Source organism: Marmota marmota, unplaced genomic scaffold, assembly GCF_001458135.2.
Source record: "Marmota marmota marmota unplaced genomic scaffold, marMar, whole genome shotgun sequence".
Lineage (NCBI taxonomy): Eukaryota > Metazoa > Chordata > Mammalia > Rodentia > Sciuridae > Marmota > Marmota marmota.
In genome coordinates, this window is record NW_026000001.1 from 850594 (window position 1) to 866850 (window position 16257).

The 16257-nt window shown below is 50.1% G+C and overlaps 1 protein-coding gene across 8 annotated transcripts in view; it reads left to right on the forward strand.

Annotated features, from left to right (window-relative positions):
- The window catches only part of Dpp3 (dipeptidyl peptidase 3), a 21716-nt gene extending 5584 nt beyond the window's left edge, over window positions 1–16132 (forward strand). For all 8 annotated transcript variants that reach the window (XM_015503158.2, XM_015503155.2, XM_015503161.2 and 5 more), the window contains exons 5-18: window positions 119–193; window positions 791–884; window positions 3726–3856; window positions 3963–4093; window positions 4165–4223; window positions 5026–5220; window positions 5374–5486; window positions 5805–5897; window positions 6531–6593; window positions 6686–6810; window positions 6902–7022; window positions 8065–8244; window positions 13423–13585; window positions 15563–16132. In XM_015503158.2, the coding sequence (XP_015358644.1) occupies window positions 119–193; window positions 791–884; window positions 3726–3856; window positions 3963–4093; window positions 4165–4223; window positions 5026–5220; window positions 5374–5486; window positions 5805–5897; window positions 6531–6593; window positions 6686–6810; window positions 6902–7022; window positions 8065–8244; window positions 13423–13585; window positions 15563–15735 (1716 nt within the window). In that variant the 3' untranslated portion in view covers window positions 15736–16132. The remainder of the gene's footprint in view (window positions 1–118; window positions 194–790; window positions 885–3725; window positions 3857–3962; window positions 4094–4164; window positions 4224–5025; window positions 5221–5373; window positions 5487–5804; window positions 5898–6530; window positions 6594–6685; window positions 6811–6901; window positions 7023–8064; window positions 8245–13422; window positions 13586–15562) is intronic.
- Window positions 16133–16257: the final 125 nt, after the last annotated feature.

The following is a 16257-nucleotide window of genomic DNA, read 5'->3' on the forward strand; positions in this document are numbered from 1 at the left end:
GGGGGCGGGATAAAAGCTGCTGGGAAGAGGTGTAGGAAGACTGGGAGGCTGTCCCTCCAAGCCCCCCACTCCTGATCTTAGCCACTCCTCTTTCCCACCTTCCCCTCTTTTCCGACAGGGAATCACCACCTATTTCTCTGGGGATTGTACCATGGAGGATGCCAAGCTGGCTCAAGACTTTCTGGATTCCCAGGTTCGGGGATTGGGGACTCATCAATGGTGTGAGGGGGTCCTCCTGTCAGCCCCCTCATGACCCATGCCTGCCCTTGAGTCTCAGCTTGTACCCAGAGATACAGGCATGTTGGGTCCTTAAGGTGGAAAAGACTCAGACATCCTTGTCCTTGAGATCAGCCTGCACGAACCAAGAGGATGTCACCCAGATGTCCCAGATATGCCAGGCATAGAGCTGACCCTGCCCATGCCAGGTTACGGGGCCTGATGACAGCCTTGGGGCAGGATGAGATAAAACATCAGAGGTGCGTTTCTAAGCCTGGGCCCTGGACCAGCTGTGTGAAGGGCACCCACCTCGTGTAGCTCTGGGTCAGCTGCAGCCATGCAGTGCCTGACACGTCCAGTCCATAACTAATAAAAACTGGTGCTCAGTGTAGGTAGCAGAGCAGGAGCTTCAGCCCCGGCCTGCCCACCCGTACCTGCTCCCTGTCCATCTGACTCGACCAGATCCCTCGGCCTGTTTTGCCTCTCTGCGATCCCCCTACAGTCATCACTTTCCCAGCCCCTTACCCTCTCTGGATCTTTTTCTCCCCTAAACCCCTGCCTTGTTTTTTTCTAGAACCTCAGTGCCTACAACACACGGCTCTTCAAGGATGTCGACCAGGAAGGGAAGCCCCGCTATGAGGTGCGGCTGGCTTCCGTGCTCAGCACAGGTGCGCTTAGGTCCCTTACACTTTTCTCTGTAGCAACTCTGGATCCTGGTGGCTTAGACCACTAGCCAGGCCACTCCAGAGAAAGAGGGTCCTTCTGTCCCAAGAGTTTCTGCATGTAGCCAAGGAGTGGATCTAGTCTCTATTTGTGAACCAGTCCTTATAGGTGGGCAAGGGACAGGTCTCTGATGGGCTCTGCCTGGTTTCAAGCCCACCCATGAGCCAGGCAATGAGCTCTACCCCTCGCAAACCACCTGGCCAGGTGGTGGTAATACTAGGGGGATTCTGCTGTGAGGTGAAGGCAGATGTGGGTGGAAATGTCCAGACCCTGTGAGGACATTTTCTGGTCCTCCTTTACCTGCCCATATCCCCCAGCCCCCCTTCCCCCACACACACTGTGCTGTAGCTGCGCTCCGCAGCGTCTGGTTCCTAAACCCCTCTCCAGGCCTTTCCACAATCTGTTTCCTACCCAGAAGGCCCTCTGGGCCCTCCATGTTCACTCATCCCCAAGCCAGGTGTGGATGTTACCTTTGCCAATACCTTGTCATCCCTCGGGCAAGTCTCTGCTGTCTCTTCTTGCCTCCCAGGACCCCCCAGTAATTCCCTGTTTTTCTGTTTCCCCCTCTTGACTATATGTCCCGGAAGGAGGAATTGGGTGTTTCAGCCATCACTGTCTCTCCAGCACCTAGCATGTGGCAGATACTCAGGGACTCAGTGCAGGAATAAATGAGGACAAATGGGAATTTGCCTTCAGGTGGAGAGAGTGGTGAGAGCCTCAGCAGGGTGGTAGGGAAGCCGAGGGATCAGCGAGCAGTTTGGTTTGACTAGGGAAAAAGATATTGTCTAGGCAATGGAGGGGATCCTGCCAACAAAGAAGTTGGGCCTGTACTGCCACAGGATGCAGGATAGGACAGTGGTTGAGAGTGGCTCTGGGCTGGGGGTGTATCTCAGTGGTAGATCACTTGCCTAGCATACACAAAGCCCTGGATTCCGTTCCCAGCACCACACACAAAAAATTTTTTTTAAAGAGTATGGCTCTGGAGCCAATCTGCTTGAGTGTATCAGTTACTTATGGCTGTGTAACAAGCACCCCCAAAATTTAACCATACAAAACCACCTTTTTATGCTTACAGACTGCAGGTCTGGAGTTGGATGGAAGGTCCAGTAGTCTTCTCTTATCAATGGTTTCAAGTTATGTGGTTTCAGTTCACCACCCATGGTCAACCATGGCCTCAAATGTTGAAAAGACCATTTTCAGAAACAAACCATTTGCTGGGTGTGGTGGGTGCATGCCTGTTATCCCAACATCTCAGGAGGCTGAGACAGGAGGATTGCAGACCAGCCTCAGCAACTTAGTGAGACCTGACTCAAAATAAAATATAAAAGGGGCTGAGGATGTAGTTTAGTGGTAAAGTGTCCCTGGGTTAAGTCCCTATTCCTCAAATAAATAAAACTATTCAGAAGTTTTAAGTAATTCTTATTACAGTATATTGTTGTTCTATTTTATTATTAGTTATTGTTGCTAATCTGTTACCATGTTAACATGTTAAAGTTCATCATGGCAAAGCAAAATATATACAGGGTTCAGTTCTATCTTTAGTTTTAGGCATCCACTTGGAATGTGTCATCCACAAATAAGGAGGGACAATTGTAAATTTTACTGATGAGAGAAACAAAATACCACAGTGTATCCAGGCACAGTGGCATGTGCCTGTAATCCCAGCTGCTCAGGAGGCTGAGGCAGGAGGATCACAAGTTCAAGTTAGAGAGACCCAGTCTAAAAAATTTTTTTAAAAAGAATAGAGGGTGCAGCTTAGTGGGAAGGAGCCCTGGGCTCAGTCCCCAGTAATACAAACAACAACAGCGTGATAGTTTCCCTTGCTCCTGTAATGAGCTGCCACAAATATCGTGGCACGAAACAACACAAATTCATTCCTGAACAGTTTTGGAGGTCGGGAGTCTAAGGTCAAGGTGTCAGCTGGGCTGTGCTCTTCTGGAGCCTGCAGGGGTATGTTTCCTTGCTTTTTCCAGCTCCTAGGAGGCCTCCTGCAGCTCCTGGCTTGTGGCCCCCTCCTCACTGCACCCCAGCTTAATTCTGTCTTCAAGCTTCTACTCCTGTCACCCTCTTGCCTCTCCACGAGGACCACTGTGATCAATTTTAGGATGTGACTCTTTCTAAATACAAACTGTCTCCTTGGGTTTGTATCCCTGCTCTGTCACTTGCTATCAACATGATTTTAGAAAACTTTATTTAAACTTCTCAGTGCCTTGGTTTCCCCATCTATAAAGTGGAGATAATAATTCCCGCTCCCCACCTGGGTTGGTATGAGGATTAAATAAGTTAACACATAGAAAGCACTTAGAATGTCACAGGTTACGTATTATTATTATTTGAATTTTTTAAACAGACACAACTTTTTTTATACCTTTATTTTATGTACCTATTTTTATGTGGTGCTGAGGATCAGACCCAGTACCTCGCACATGCTAGGCAGGGATCTACCACTGAGCCACAACCCAGCCCGGTTACGGATTCTTTTTTTTTTTTTTTTAAGAGAGAGAGAGAGTTTTTTAATATTTATTTTTCAGTTTTCGGTAGACACATCTTTATTTTATTTGTATGTGGTGCTGAGGATCGAACCCAGTGCCCCGTGCATGCCAGGCGAGCGCGTTACCACTTGAGCCACATTCCCAGCCCAGTTACAGATTCTTTTAAAATGAGAGTTCATGGTGATTCTTGCTGGCCGTAGGGAGTCATTGATGATCTTACTGTGAGAGCGCCATGATGAAGAGCCCGCTGAGTATTTTACATTGGCCTCCTCTCGGCCGCCCTTCTTTCCTCAGATCCTGCTCTAGACTCCGAATTGACTTCCAAGCTGAAGAGCTACGAATTCCAGGGGAGCCACTTCCAGGTGACCCGGGGGGACTATGCCCCCCTCCTCCAGAAGGTGGTGGATCACCTGGAGAAAGCCAAGGTAGGCTGGCTGGGCTGAGGGGTTTGGGCTCAGGACCCCCTGGGCAGCAGATGGGACTTGAGGACAGGTGGGTGGTCTGAGGCTGACCAACCCTGCTTACCCCCAGGCATATGCAGCCAACAGCCACCAGGAGCAGATGCTGGCCCAGTACATCGAAAGCTTCACCCAGGGGTCCATTGAGGCCCACAAGAGGGGCTCCCGCTTCTGGATCCAGGACAAAGGCCCCATCGTGGAGAGGTGAGGTGACCACCTACGCTGCCCCGCCCCTCCTGCCCACCCTCTTCCATCTGCACCTCTCTCTCCTCCAGTTACATCGGGTTTGTTGAGAGCTACCGAGACCCCTTTGGTTCCCGAGGAGAGTTTGAAGGTAACTTGGGGGGGTTGCCCGTGGTCAGGTTGGGATCCTTTCCCCCAAGGCCCAAGTTCATGTTTCTAAGTGTCCCCTTAGAAGTCTCCCCTCCCTGCTTAGGAGTAATAACAATAACAAAGCCTTGCAAAATAAAAACCATTTACCATATTCTGGCACTGTCTCGTGAAGCTCATCTACACAAATTCACCCAGATATTGTCATCTGTGAGGATTTTGTCGGTGGGTGGTGAACCCAGGCACTCCGGCTCCAAGCCAGCTGGCTGTGCTGCCTCTGATGTGTGGTCAGGGCAGGCTCCAGGCAGACAGACATGCATTCTGAGCAGGCTTTGCCCGTCACCATCTCTGTGACCTGGGACCATGTAATGTGACCTATGAGCCTCAGTGAGAGCATATACGCAGACTGCTGTGCTCCACTGACTGTGAACCTGCCTGTGGGGCCCCCCTGTGCAGGGCAGGGCATCCAGCCTGAGGATTCGTAATTGTCTGGGCTGGTATATCAGCTGCCGAAGCCAGGGAGTAGCTCCAAGGAGGGAGCCTCGTTCCCACAGCCCACTGGGGCTTGTCTATGAGCCACAGATCCAAGCCCAGGGACCTGAGGGGGAGAAGGGTTCATGTACCTGCAGCTTTCCTACCCAGGGTTTGGTGCAGTAGGGCCCAGGTCTGTGTCACTGTTGTCCCTAGCAGCTAGCACAGGACCACAGCAAGAGCAGACATTAATGCGATGGCCACAGGGGTTGAATTGGGTGGTGTGGGATCCCTGCCAGGACTCTGCCAAACCTCCACCCTGTCCTGCCCTGCAGGATTTGTGGCCATGGTGAACAAGGCCATGAGTGCCAAGTTCGAGCGGCTGGTAGAGAGCGCGGAGCAGCTGCTGAAGGAGCTGCCCTGGCCCCCGGCCTTCGAGAAGGACAAGTTCCTCACCCCAGACTTCACCTCCCTTGATGTCCTCACCTTCGCTGGCTCTGGCATCCCTGCTGGCATCAACATCCCCAACTGTGAGCTTCCTTGGTACCCCTAGCCACCAGGAGCCCATGGAGAGCCGCCCCTCCCCTCCACAAACCGCCCTGCCCTGTTCACCCTCCCGGCCACTCCTCGCCCCTGACACTCCTCGTCCATCTCTCTGGTCCCCTCCTGGCCTTCTCTTCCAGACGATGACCTGAGGCAGACCGAAGGCTTCAAGAACGTGTCCCTGGGGAATGTACTGGCTGTGGCCTACGCCACACAACGGGAGAAGCTCACGTTCCTGGAGGAGGAGGACAAGGTGGGCGCCAGCAGCCCGAGGGGCGGGGCCGGCCTCACCTGGCCTGGCAGGTTCAGGAAGGCAGACAGCCCAGAGCTGTGGCAGGGACAGCACTCTGGTCGGAGCTTGGCCATCTCCCTGCCAGTGACTGCGTGGCCCTGTGGAGCCTGTGTGCTTTCTGGTCATGATGAAGGCACCCCTCCCTCCTGGGTTGTTGCTACGTGGCGTCGGAGTGCACTCAGCCTCCTCCAAGCACACGCACCACGACGGGCCTTCTACCTGCAGGCCGGGTGGCCGTGGTGGGACGTGTGACAGCGGGGACTCTGCTTGCCTTGGCAGGACCTGTACACCCGCTGGAAGGGGCCCTCCTTTGATGTGCAGGTGGGGCTGCACGAACTGCTGGGCCATGGCAGTGGCAAGCTCTTTGCCCAGGTGAGAAGGGTGCCACCCCGTGCCCGCAGGAGCCTCCCTCACCCCCACAACCCGACTCAGGGAAGGGAATCTGCTCTGCCCTGGGGGGCTTTGGGGAAGAGGGCTCCTTAAGCAGGGAAGAAAGACTCTGTCTTGTCTTCCCCAAGATGACCCAGGAGCTCAGAGGTCTCCAGAACAGTTCCATTGGTGGCCCTTGAACCGGGAAGAATTGCTGGGCTTGGGCTGAGGGACCCACCTTGAGGGTGTGACCTGGGCAGCTGCAGGGACAGAGGCTGGGAGGGTCAGCCTTGGGGTGGCGCCGAGGCTGCAGGACTGTCTTCACGCAGCTGTTCCCCGAGCCTGTACCTTCCTAGGTATTTTAGGGAGCCACATCTCCCCAGAGATGTCCCAACCTGCCACTGTGACCAGAGCCCTTGACACCCACTAGGGGAATATGGGAAAGACAGCTGAGGAAGCCGTGGGCCCAGCAGGGAGCCACACAGATGAGATGAGTCCTAGGACTGCGATGTGCGGGCATCGGTGTGGTGCTCGAACTGCCACCCTGCTGCTCCCTGGCTCGCCTTTGTGAGCTGAGCCTTGGCCTGGGGACCCCAGAGCTGAAGATCCCCGCCTCCCTTACCCGTATTCCTGCAGGATGAGAAGGGAGTGTTCAACTTTGACCAGGAGACAGTGATCAATCCAGAGACGGGGGAGCAGGTGAGGACAGGCTCTGTGGAGCCCCATCTCTGTGGAGCCCAGGATGCTGGGTGCGGGCAGGGTCAGGGCTTGACTCATGGCTCTCCTCCCAGATTCAGAGCTGGTACCGGAGTGGGGAGACCTGGGACAGCAAGTTCAGCACCATTGCCTCGAGCTACGAAGAGTGCCGGGCTGAGAGCGTGGGCCTCTACCTCTGCCTCAACCCCCAAGTGCTGGAGTAGGAGCAGTGGATGTGCAGGGGGTGCGGGTGCCGCCAGGGAAGGCAGGGCCGCCCTGACTGTGCCTGCTCCTTGCCCCTCCTCCCCCAGGATCTTCGGCTTCAAGGGGGCTGATGCGGAAGATGTGATCTACGTGAACTGGCTCAACATGGTTCGGGCTGGGCTGCTGGCTCTGGAGTTCTACACCCCAGAGGCCTCCAACTGGCGCCAGGTGGGGCTGGGCCTCCCTGAGGAGGCAGACGAGCCAAGCTCAGAGTTGTGGGTGCAGGGACAATGGTACTTGTGAGGCAGGTGGACAGGGTTTAATCCAGAGTCCACGGTTGGTGGGATAAGTCATGTCACTGCAGTGAGCTTTAGTGCCCCTGCCTGGGAGGTGGGAGGCACCCTCTCTCCCTGGCCACCTTTCAGGGTCAATCAAGTAGATATTTTTGCTGTCACTAACAGATGCCTGACTGCTCCTGGCACAGTGCTCACATGGTGCACTACTGAACTGTTGCCCCCACTTTCAGCCCCAGGAGGGAGGCAGTTTTATTACCTCACTGTAGAGATGAGGAATTCAAGGCACAAAGAGATCCATTAACTGGCTGCTAAGGAAGAGACAGGATTCAAATTCCCACAGTCCACCTCCAGAGCCATTAGATCAAGTGCTCATTTTTAGCATGGGTTTTGGAAAAAGTAAATAATAGCAACTTTTTTACAAAATCAAGAAAGTGGTTTGAGGAGGCAGTTTTATGTTATCAAAAGTATACACATTTTAGAATCTGGAAACTGGGGTCTGAGTCCTGACTATTTATTTAACAGCTAAGTGTGACCCTGAGTAAGTCACTGTATCTCTCTGGGGCCTCTGTTTTGTTTTCTATAAGCTGGGGATAATGATGCCTATCTGGTCCTGCTGTTTAGCACAAATAAGATTGTGGAGCAGAAAGTGCTCAAGGTCCTGAAAGTGAGGGGCCTTCAGGGGTACCTGCTGTCCTCGGAGGGTCTGGAGGAGCAGGTGACATGTTGGGTGACATAGGGGATCAAGAATACCAGGTCCTACCTAGAAATAGTCTCCCTATCCCCCAGGGCAGTTTGCCCTCCCTGTGAGCAGAGAAGGGGAAAGAAGCATTTGAAGTGAGATCAGAAAAAAATTCAGAGGGTCAGGGAGAAGAAAATGACAGTAATAATTGACAGTAAGCCCCTGGGGCACATTAGGCTTGGACCAAGCATTTGATATTGGCTACAGATGACCTCTTTCCCCCTGGCCCTGGCAGGCTCACATGCAGGCCCGATTTGTGATCCTGCGGGTCTTGCTGGAGGCGGGCGAGGGACTTGTGACCGTCACTCCCACTACCGGTTCTGATGGCCGCCCAGATGCCCGGGTCCGCCTAGACCGCAGCAAGATCCGGTCAGTGGGCAGGCCTGCGCTGGAGCGGTTCCTGCGGAGACTGCAGGTGAGTGAAGGCCTCGTGCCTTGACGCCCCCCAACTTCTGCCCCATCTCCCCACACTGCTGACACCTCCTCACAGCCTCAAGGTTATTCCCTTAGTCATTCAGCAAGTGTCCCCCTGTGATCGGTTTCTCACTGTGGGGAGGCAAGGACAGTGAAGCAAAAGAAAGTTAGAGATTAAAAATCATTAGATCCAAAACACGAGGCAGCATCTTGGGTTGGACCCTGGAATAGAAGAAGGACATTAGTGGGAAACCTAGATGGAGTTTAAGTTAATAGTAGTTGACCAGCTATATAAGAGGTACCAAGAAGGGAAATTGCACTAGGGGCTTATGGGAGCTCACCGGACTTTCCATGCAACTTGGCAATAAGTCTTAAATCATTCCAAGTTCAAATTTATTGCTAATAACAAGTCATTAGATGAAAGAATCAAATCTACCAACCCCAAGGCCAAATTGAACTGCCACTGAGCATTGAATCGGCATGGAACTTTCTGGGAGCCCCTCTTAAGGACTGAGCCAGGTGGTTCTCTGTATTGGGAAAATCATGCAGCATCATGGACAGTGTCCTCAGCAACAATTGTACAGAAATTATGGAATACGGAATCATTTTGGGGGTGACTATATGTTATATCAGCCTCCATAACAGCTAAGAGCACAGCAGTGAGACGGCAGGCAGGGAAAGCTTTCAACCAGGGGTCCCAGACAGCCATGTTTTTGACCCACCTAGTTTGATAAAATTTGGCAAAGGTATAAATCTATATTTCTGGCCTCTTGGAAGCTACCATTCACAGGCTTAATTCCCACATGAAGAACTGCTAGGGGAGCTGAGCCACAGCCCGGGGCTGGACATGGCGTGGGCTCTCTGGTTGGCGTGGTCCTCACCATTCCCTGTCACTCAGACGTCAGCCTTCTGTGTCCATGGGTTCTGTGTCTGTGGATTCAACCAGCTGCACAGTGGAAATATTTGGGGGGAAAGTCGTGTATGTACTGTCTTTTTTTCTTGTCATCATTCCCTAAACATCTATGTACACAGCATTTACATTTTCTTAGGTATGGCAAATAATTTGAGATTATTTATAATATATTCAAATGGGTGCTTAGGTTTGAGGCAAGTATCTGAAATAGGGGACTTGAGCATTCATGGATTTTGGTGTTCATGGAGGATCTGAGACCAGGCCCTGTGGGTGAGGCCTCCACCTGCCTAAACCACTTGGGTAGGACACTGTCTGCCTCCCCTTGGCATGTGTTGCCACCTGTCCCATTTGAACTCCCAGAATCTACACATCAGCTTGATTGGTGGGTACTCAGCACCTTGTGGGTGTTAAGTGCTATTAGGAGGGAGAGGGGAGCCTTTCCCCAGGGCTCCCAGTTGGTTCTGTTTGCTCCACTGCTGGGAAAGTCATTCTAACCCTGGGTCTAAGAAGGCAGAGGCTGTCCAGGAGAGAGCCTAGCCTCAGGGCCTGTTTTGTCACTTGAAGATGGGCAGAACAAACAAGGGTCAGACCCACAAAATGTCAGATACTTGGCAAAGAACCAAATAGAGCGCCTTGAAATAAACTAGATAATGACTGGAATTTAAAAAGACAGATTAACTAAGGCAGAATAAACAGGTTTTAGATCAAGCCGACTGTAAAAGAAATCATAAACCATGTGTAACAGAGAAACAAAGATAGGGAATTTACGGGAGGCTAAGAGACATGGAGGAGAGTGTGAGAAATTCTAATGTACATCTAACCGAAGTTCCAAAGGAAAAGGAGAGAGAAGTGATAGAAGGAACATGAGAACAAATAATAGCTGAGAATAATCTAGAATTGATTAAAGACTTCAATTAATAAATCCAGAAAGCTAAAAAAACAAAAAACAAAAAAACAGGAAGGACAAGTGAAGCCTCTACCTCTACCTAGAAATATCATAGATGATACAGAAATCAGAGACAGAGAAGACCCTCAAAACAGCTGAAGAATAAGGACACACTACCTTAAGAACACTACCTTAAGAGCTTCCATAGCTATCCAGGAAGCCAGAAGACAGTGGAACCGAGTCTGCCAAGTGCTGAGTAGATTATTGTCAGGACCCAGTAACTCATCTTTTAAGAATAGGAGTGACTAGGCTGGGGTGTTGCTCAGTGGTTAGTGCTTGCCCAGCATTCACCAGGCCTTGGGTTCTATCCCCAAAAGCAGCAAGAACAACGATGGATTAAAGACATTTTTAAACAAGCAAAAACAGTTTACCATTAATAAACAAATAAAATACTAAATAAAATTTAATAACAAAATTTCTATAGGACTTGAGGGAAAAAAGAAAAATCAGCTCTAGAGACGAGGTTTGATAAACCTAAAAAAATGGTGTAATGCAGATAGTAATAAATACAAGGGTTTAAGTTACAATGTGAACTTTGTACATCAATACAAAGGTTCAATTCCTGGGGTTACAAAAGAGCATGAAATACTGGACCCCAGCATCATACGTGCCTTGGAATAGATACTCTTACAATCTGTTTATAATTTGGGAGAAGGATGAAAAGTTCCATCAATTTTATTAAATGCATTTGCTATAATTTCTAGGGTAGACACAAAATAATAGAGTATAATTCTAAAATTCATCTTAAAAGAAAACAAGGAGGGGAAAAATTATCAGACCTACCTATAACTTTATAGCAAAAAATAAATAAATAACGATAATAATTTGATTTAACCATGGGCAAAAGACCTGAACAGATATTTCTCCAAAGACAACATACAAATGGCCCACCAGTGTATAAAAAGATGTTCAACCTCACCCAGCGTGGAGGTGCATGCCTATAATCCCAGCAGCTCGGGTCGCTGAGGCAAGTGGATTGCAAATTCAAAGCCAGCCTCAGCAAAAGCAAGGCACTAAGCAAAAGCAAGATCCTGTCTCTAAATAAAATTAAAAAATAGGGCTGGGGATGTGGCTCAGTAGTCGAGTACCCCTGAGTTCAATCCCTCGTACCTGCCCTCAAAAAAAAAAAGTTGAGCATTCATATACCCAACAGACCATCAATTCTAGAAAAACCTGCACATCTTCATCAGAAGAGGTACTAGGGGACTCATAGCAGCATTTAACAGCAAAATCACAGATCAGCACTAGGGTGTAGCTCAGTGATAGAGTGATGCTCACATGCAGGAGGCCCCAGGTTTGATCCTAGCACCCCACACACCCACTGCAGTAGAGATGAAGTTTGTGTGTGTGTGTGACATGGCAGTGAGGAGGAGGAGAATAGCTGCCTGGGAGAATAGCACAGATGAATCTCAAGCACGATGAAGCAGAAAAGTGAATCAGTGTGTACAGTTCAAAAAGAGGCAAATAGGTAATTTAAATTTGAATTTTATGTTGAGTCAGCAAGGGAAATGTGCCGCAGTCTGGCTGGGCACAAAATCACGAGCCACCACACAGCTTGTAGATTCAAACAGCAACTCTTTATTCCCGAACTCACACCAGCCATCTACAATCACGTTCTGGGGAAATCCACGTTCTCTGCCCAAATCCACCCCCACTGGGCTTCTGTCTCCCAAAAAATACTGTCTGAATCCCGTGAGAACTCAAGGGGAACTCAGGCAGCAGGATACGCCCTATTCCCAGCAGCAATAACCTTAAACCTGGAACCACCCTAAACCCGGATTGTCCTAAACCTGGAACACCCTAAACCCGGATCCGCCCTGGTCCTTGAGCAAGGTCACCTTACATGCAATGTCACTGCAAAATGTCCTATTTCCACGAGTCCTTCCACTAAGCAACATGGGGTACGCTGGCAAGGAAATTGTCATACCTGCTTGGCTAATGGCTCCCAGCAGAAATGAGCACAGAGTTGAGAACAGCAGTTTGCATAGATGGAGGAGGCCACGAGGCCACAGGTGCAGACAGGTAGGGGCAGGGGGACCAACTTTTTTTTATTATTTATTAGTTGACAATGGATTTTTTTTTACTTTATTTGTTTATTCATATGTGCTGCTGAGGATCAAACCCAGGGCCTCACACATGTTAGGCAAACACTCTACCACTGAGCCTCAACCCCAGTCCCAAGGGGGACCACTCTTTTTTTTTTTTTTTTTTAAACTCTCTCTCTCTTTATTTATTTTAGTTTTTTTCGGCAGACACAACATCTTTGTTTGTATGTGGTGCTGAGGATCGAACCTGGGCCGCACGCATGCCAGGCGGACGTGCTACCGCTTGAGCCACATCCCCAGCCCCCAGGGGGACCACTCTTAACGTGGGCTGTTTGGACACATGGGCATCTGTTTCATTATTCTTTACAGCATACTGTGTCATGTATATTTGAAATGTTTTATTTAAAAAGGTGTTGTGATGCCTACCTTGTCAAAACATCAAGTGAGAAACATTCACCTTGGTTTAGTGGGCATTTACTATGTGCTAAGCACTTGAGCCACATTCGTCACTCACTCAGTACAACACTGTGAGAGTGCAGACTATTCCCCTTTAAAGATAATAACTCAGAGTGGTTTAGTAACTTATCCAAGGTTACACAGCCTGTGACAGCTGAGCATTTTTGCAGATTGTCCATTTTGTACTGCTATAACAAAATGCCTGAGACTGGGTAATTTATAAAGAGTAGACAATTATTTCTCACACTTCTAAATCTAGGAAGTCTGAGATCCAAGTATTAGCAGGTTCAGCATCTGGTGAGGACTACTCTCTTCTTCCAATGTAGTGTCTTGTTGCTGTATTCTCCGGACAGGAGGAACTGTGTTCTCACATGGTGGAAGGCAGAAGGGCCTGCTGATGCAGGAAGTTTCTTTTTTTATAAGGGCCAATCCCATTCACAGAGCCCTCATGGCCCAAGCACCTCTTAAAGGCCCCACCTCTTTTTTTTTTTTTTTTTTGAGAGAGAGAGAGAATTTTAATGTTTATTTTTTAATTATCGGCGGACACAACATCTTTCTTTGTACGTGGTGCTGAGGATCGAACCCGGGCCGCACGCATGCCAGGCGAGCACGCTACCGCTTGAGCCACATCCCCAGCCCGGCCCCACCTCTTAATACCATCACATTAGCCATTAAGTGTTAACTCTGAATTCTGGACTCAACACATTCAACCACAGCACGGACCCTTCAGTGCTGGGCACCGCCAGCCGTGGCCCCTGGCAGAGTCCTATGGACATAGGGGAGTGCCCATCCTAGACACCTGTTCCTTCCTTCCTACAGGTGCTGAAGTCCACCGGGGATGTGGCTGGAGGGAGGGCCCTGTATGAGGGTTATGCGGCGGTCACTGATGCGCCCCCCGAGTGCTTCCTCTCTCTCAGGGACACGGTGCTGCTACGCAAGGAGTCACGGAAGCTGATTGTTCAGCCCAACACTCGCCTTGAAGGTAATGGACTTGGGGCTCCCTTGATGGGGACCCAGGGAAGGCTATCTGGGGTGGTCCTTCCCCTGACAGATCTCAGCATTTACCACCAAACACACACACACACACACACACTGTCTCTCTCTCCCTCTCTCTCTCCCTCTCCCTCTCCCTCTCCCTCCTCCTCCTCCTCCCTCCCCTCCCTCCCCTCCCTCCTCTCTCTCTCTCTCTCTCTCTCTCTCTCTCTCTCTCTCATGGTTATCAGCGACAGCAGGTCTGAGGAAGGCCGGCAGAGCAGGGGCTCATGGGGAGGCCAGGCCGGTAGCTGGAGAATTGTGGCTGCTGGGTGCCAGATCAGGACGGGCAAGGAGCTGGGACTCTGCAGGCTGAGCAGAACCCAAAGGAGAACTTGGTAGTGTCCAGGATGAGGGTCAGCTCTGTCCTTCCTCTGCCTTCTCAATTCCATTTCCAAAAGTCCTGGCTCTCCCTGCATGGTACTTGTGCCTTCTGTGCCCTTACATTTCTTTAACCTACTGAGCCCACTGCACCCCTGTCACCTCTTTACACACCGTTCCATGTTCTTGGCATGATAGTGCCGATCTGTGCCTGTCTGGTACATTCAGGTCCCTGTTAAATGACACCTCCTGAGAGGCACTTGCCCCACACTCTCAACATAAAGTAACCTACTCCCATCCCTCTCTATCCTTCAGCTTCATTTTCCTTCTGTGTCTATCATGATTGGACATTTTCTTGTCCGTCTCATCTCCAGAAGTGGCATACCCCTGCCCCTAGCGTGGGCCTGGCATGCAACAGCTACTCTATATAGTCAAATGAAATGAATGAGTGAATCCTGCCAGCCCCATGGACAATATCATCATTGCTTTGATATGTCCACCCTGTGTTAGCCACCGAGGGGTGGAGACATGAAAGGTACCCAGGCCCTCCCCTTGAGTAGTTCACAGCCCATTAAGAATGATTAGGCATGGAGGCAATTATACAAGGGAAGCATTAACAAGTGCCCAGAAGATACCAACAGTGCACTGAACACATGGAGGAGGAAAGATCCCATCTGCCTTCAGAGAATCTGGGAAGGTTCTAGGGAGGAAGTGGTTAAACTAGCCTGAAGAACAGGTTGGATTATCAAAGGTAATAGTTGTGATGGTGAGGTGATAATGACAATAGCTAAATTTGGAGGACTTCTGGGTGCCAGGTACTGGGTGAAAACTTTCCATGAATTAACTCTCAACAACTCAGAAAGGAATGGTTATTATCCCCATTTTTTAGCTGGAAACAAACAGAGACACAAAGGGGCTGCATACTGACCTGGGATCACACAGTTAGTGGGAGACAGAGTCAGGACTTGGTCCATCTGAACCCATAACCTCCGCTTTTATCATGCACCTCAAGATGCTGTGGAGCGCACCAAGGTGCTGTGAGAGGCTAGAGCAGCTGAAATGAGTTAGAGGGGAGTGCTTCCCCATGAGTACTCAGGGGACCCTCCGAACAAGCCCATTTCACAGGTGAGTGATCAGCTCAGATGCTGCTCTGCTGGTGGATAGCATTTGTGAGCACCCACTTGATGCACTGTTGTATGTAATTCCTCAGCTCCTTGAGAGAAGAGGCACTATGCTCACCCCACTTTACAGATGAGGAAACTGAGACTTAGGGAAGTTGGGAAACTTGGCCATGGTCTAGACAGGTATGAAGCCATTGCTGGACTGTAAGCCCCACCAGGCCAAGCACTATATCTGTTTCATCTAACATGGCACCTGGTGTTAATCTTAAGGATGAGAGGGGGGCGTTTCATTACTATTCTCCCTGTAATATTTCCTACCCTGAAAGATGACTATGAGGACTAAGTTAGAAAATCAACTTAAATATTGAGCATAATTTGTGGCCCAAGAGAAGAGCTCAGTAAGAACTAGGAGCTCCTGTGACATCACTGTGATTATACTTCTCTTAAGATCTTTCTGCTGCTGTTTTCTCTCTGTCCATTCCCAGGCTCAGAAGTGCAGCTTCTGGAGTACGAGGCCTCAGCTGCTGGCCTCATCAGATCCTTCACAGAGCGCTTCCCAGAGGATGGACCTGAGTTGGAGGAGGTCCTCACCCGGCTGGCCACAGCTGATGCTCGGTTCTGGAAGAGCCCCAGTGAGGCCCAGTGTGGCCAGGCTTGAGAAGATTTGTGTGGCCCTGCCCCCCACTCCATCAAACCAGGACTACCAGTGGCCCTCCAATGTGTGTGTACCCCTACAGGTCAGCGGAGGGGCAGGAGCTCAAACTTTGGTGCTACCTCATCTGAGGGTGGTGATGCTAACCCCTTCTGTTTGTCAGCACTTTCCAGTTTACCAAGTGCTTCTCCTCTGTGATTTGAGCTGCACTGCCATGTATGGAGAGCATACGCAGGGCTTCTTGTCCTGTTTCCCAGATGAGGAACTGGTAGTTCAGTGACTGGTCTAGATCTTGCAGGTGGCGTGTGACAAAAAGCCAGGGCTCAAAACCTTCTCGCCAAATCCAATGCTCTTCATGTATTACTTTTATAACCAGAAAAATAAATATTAGAAACAACCACCATCTTACAGTGTGCATGATTCCTACTTTTTGCTGGGGGCAGGACAATAGGATTGAGACCTAGGGAATGGGCAGGAGGGTAATTTTTGCCCTCCTGTCCACAACAGGATTTTGACATCGTGAATAAA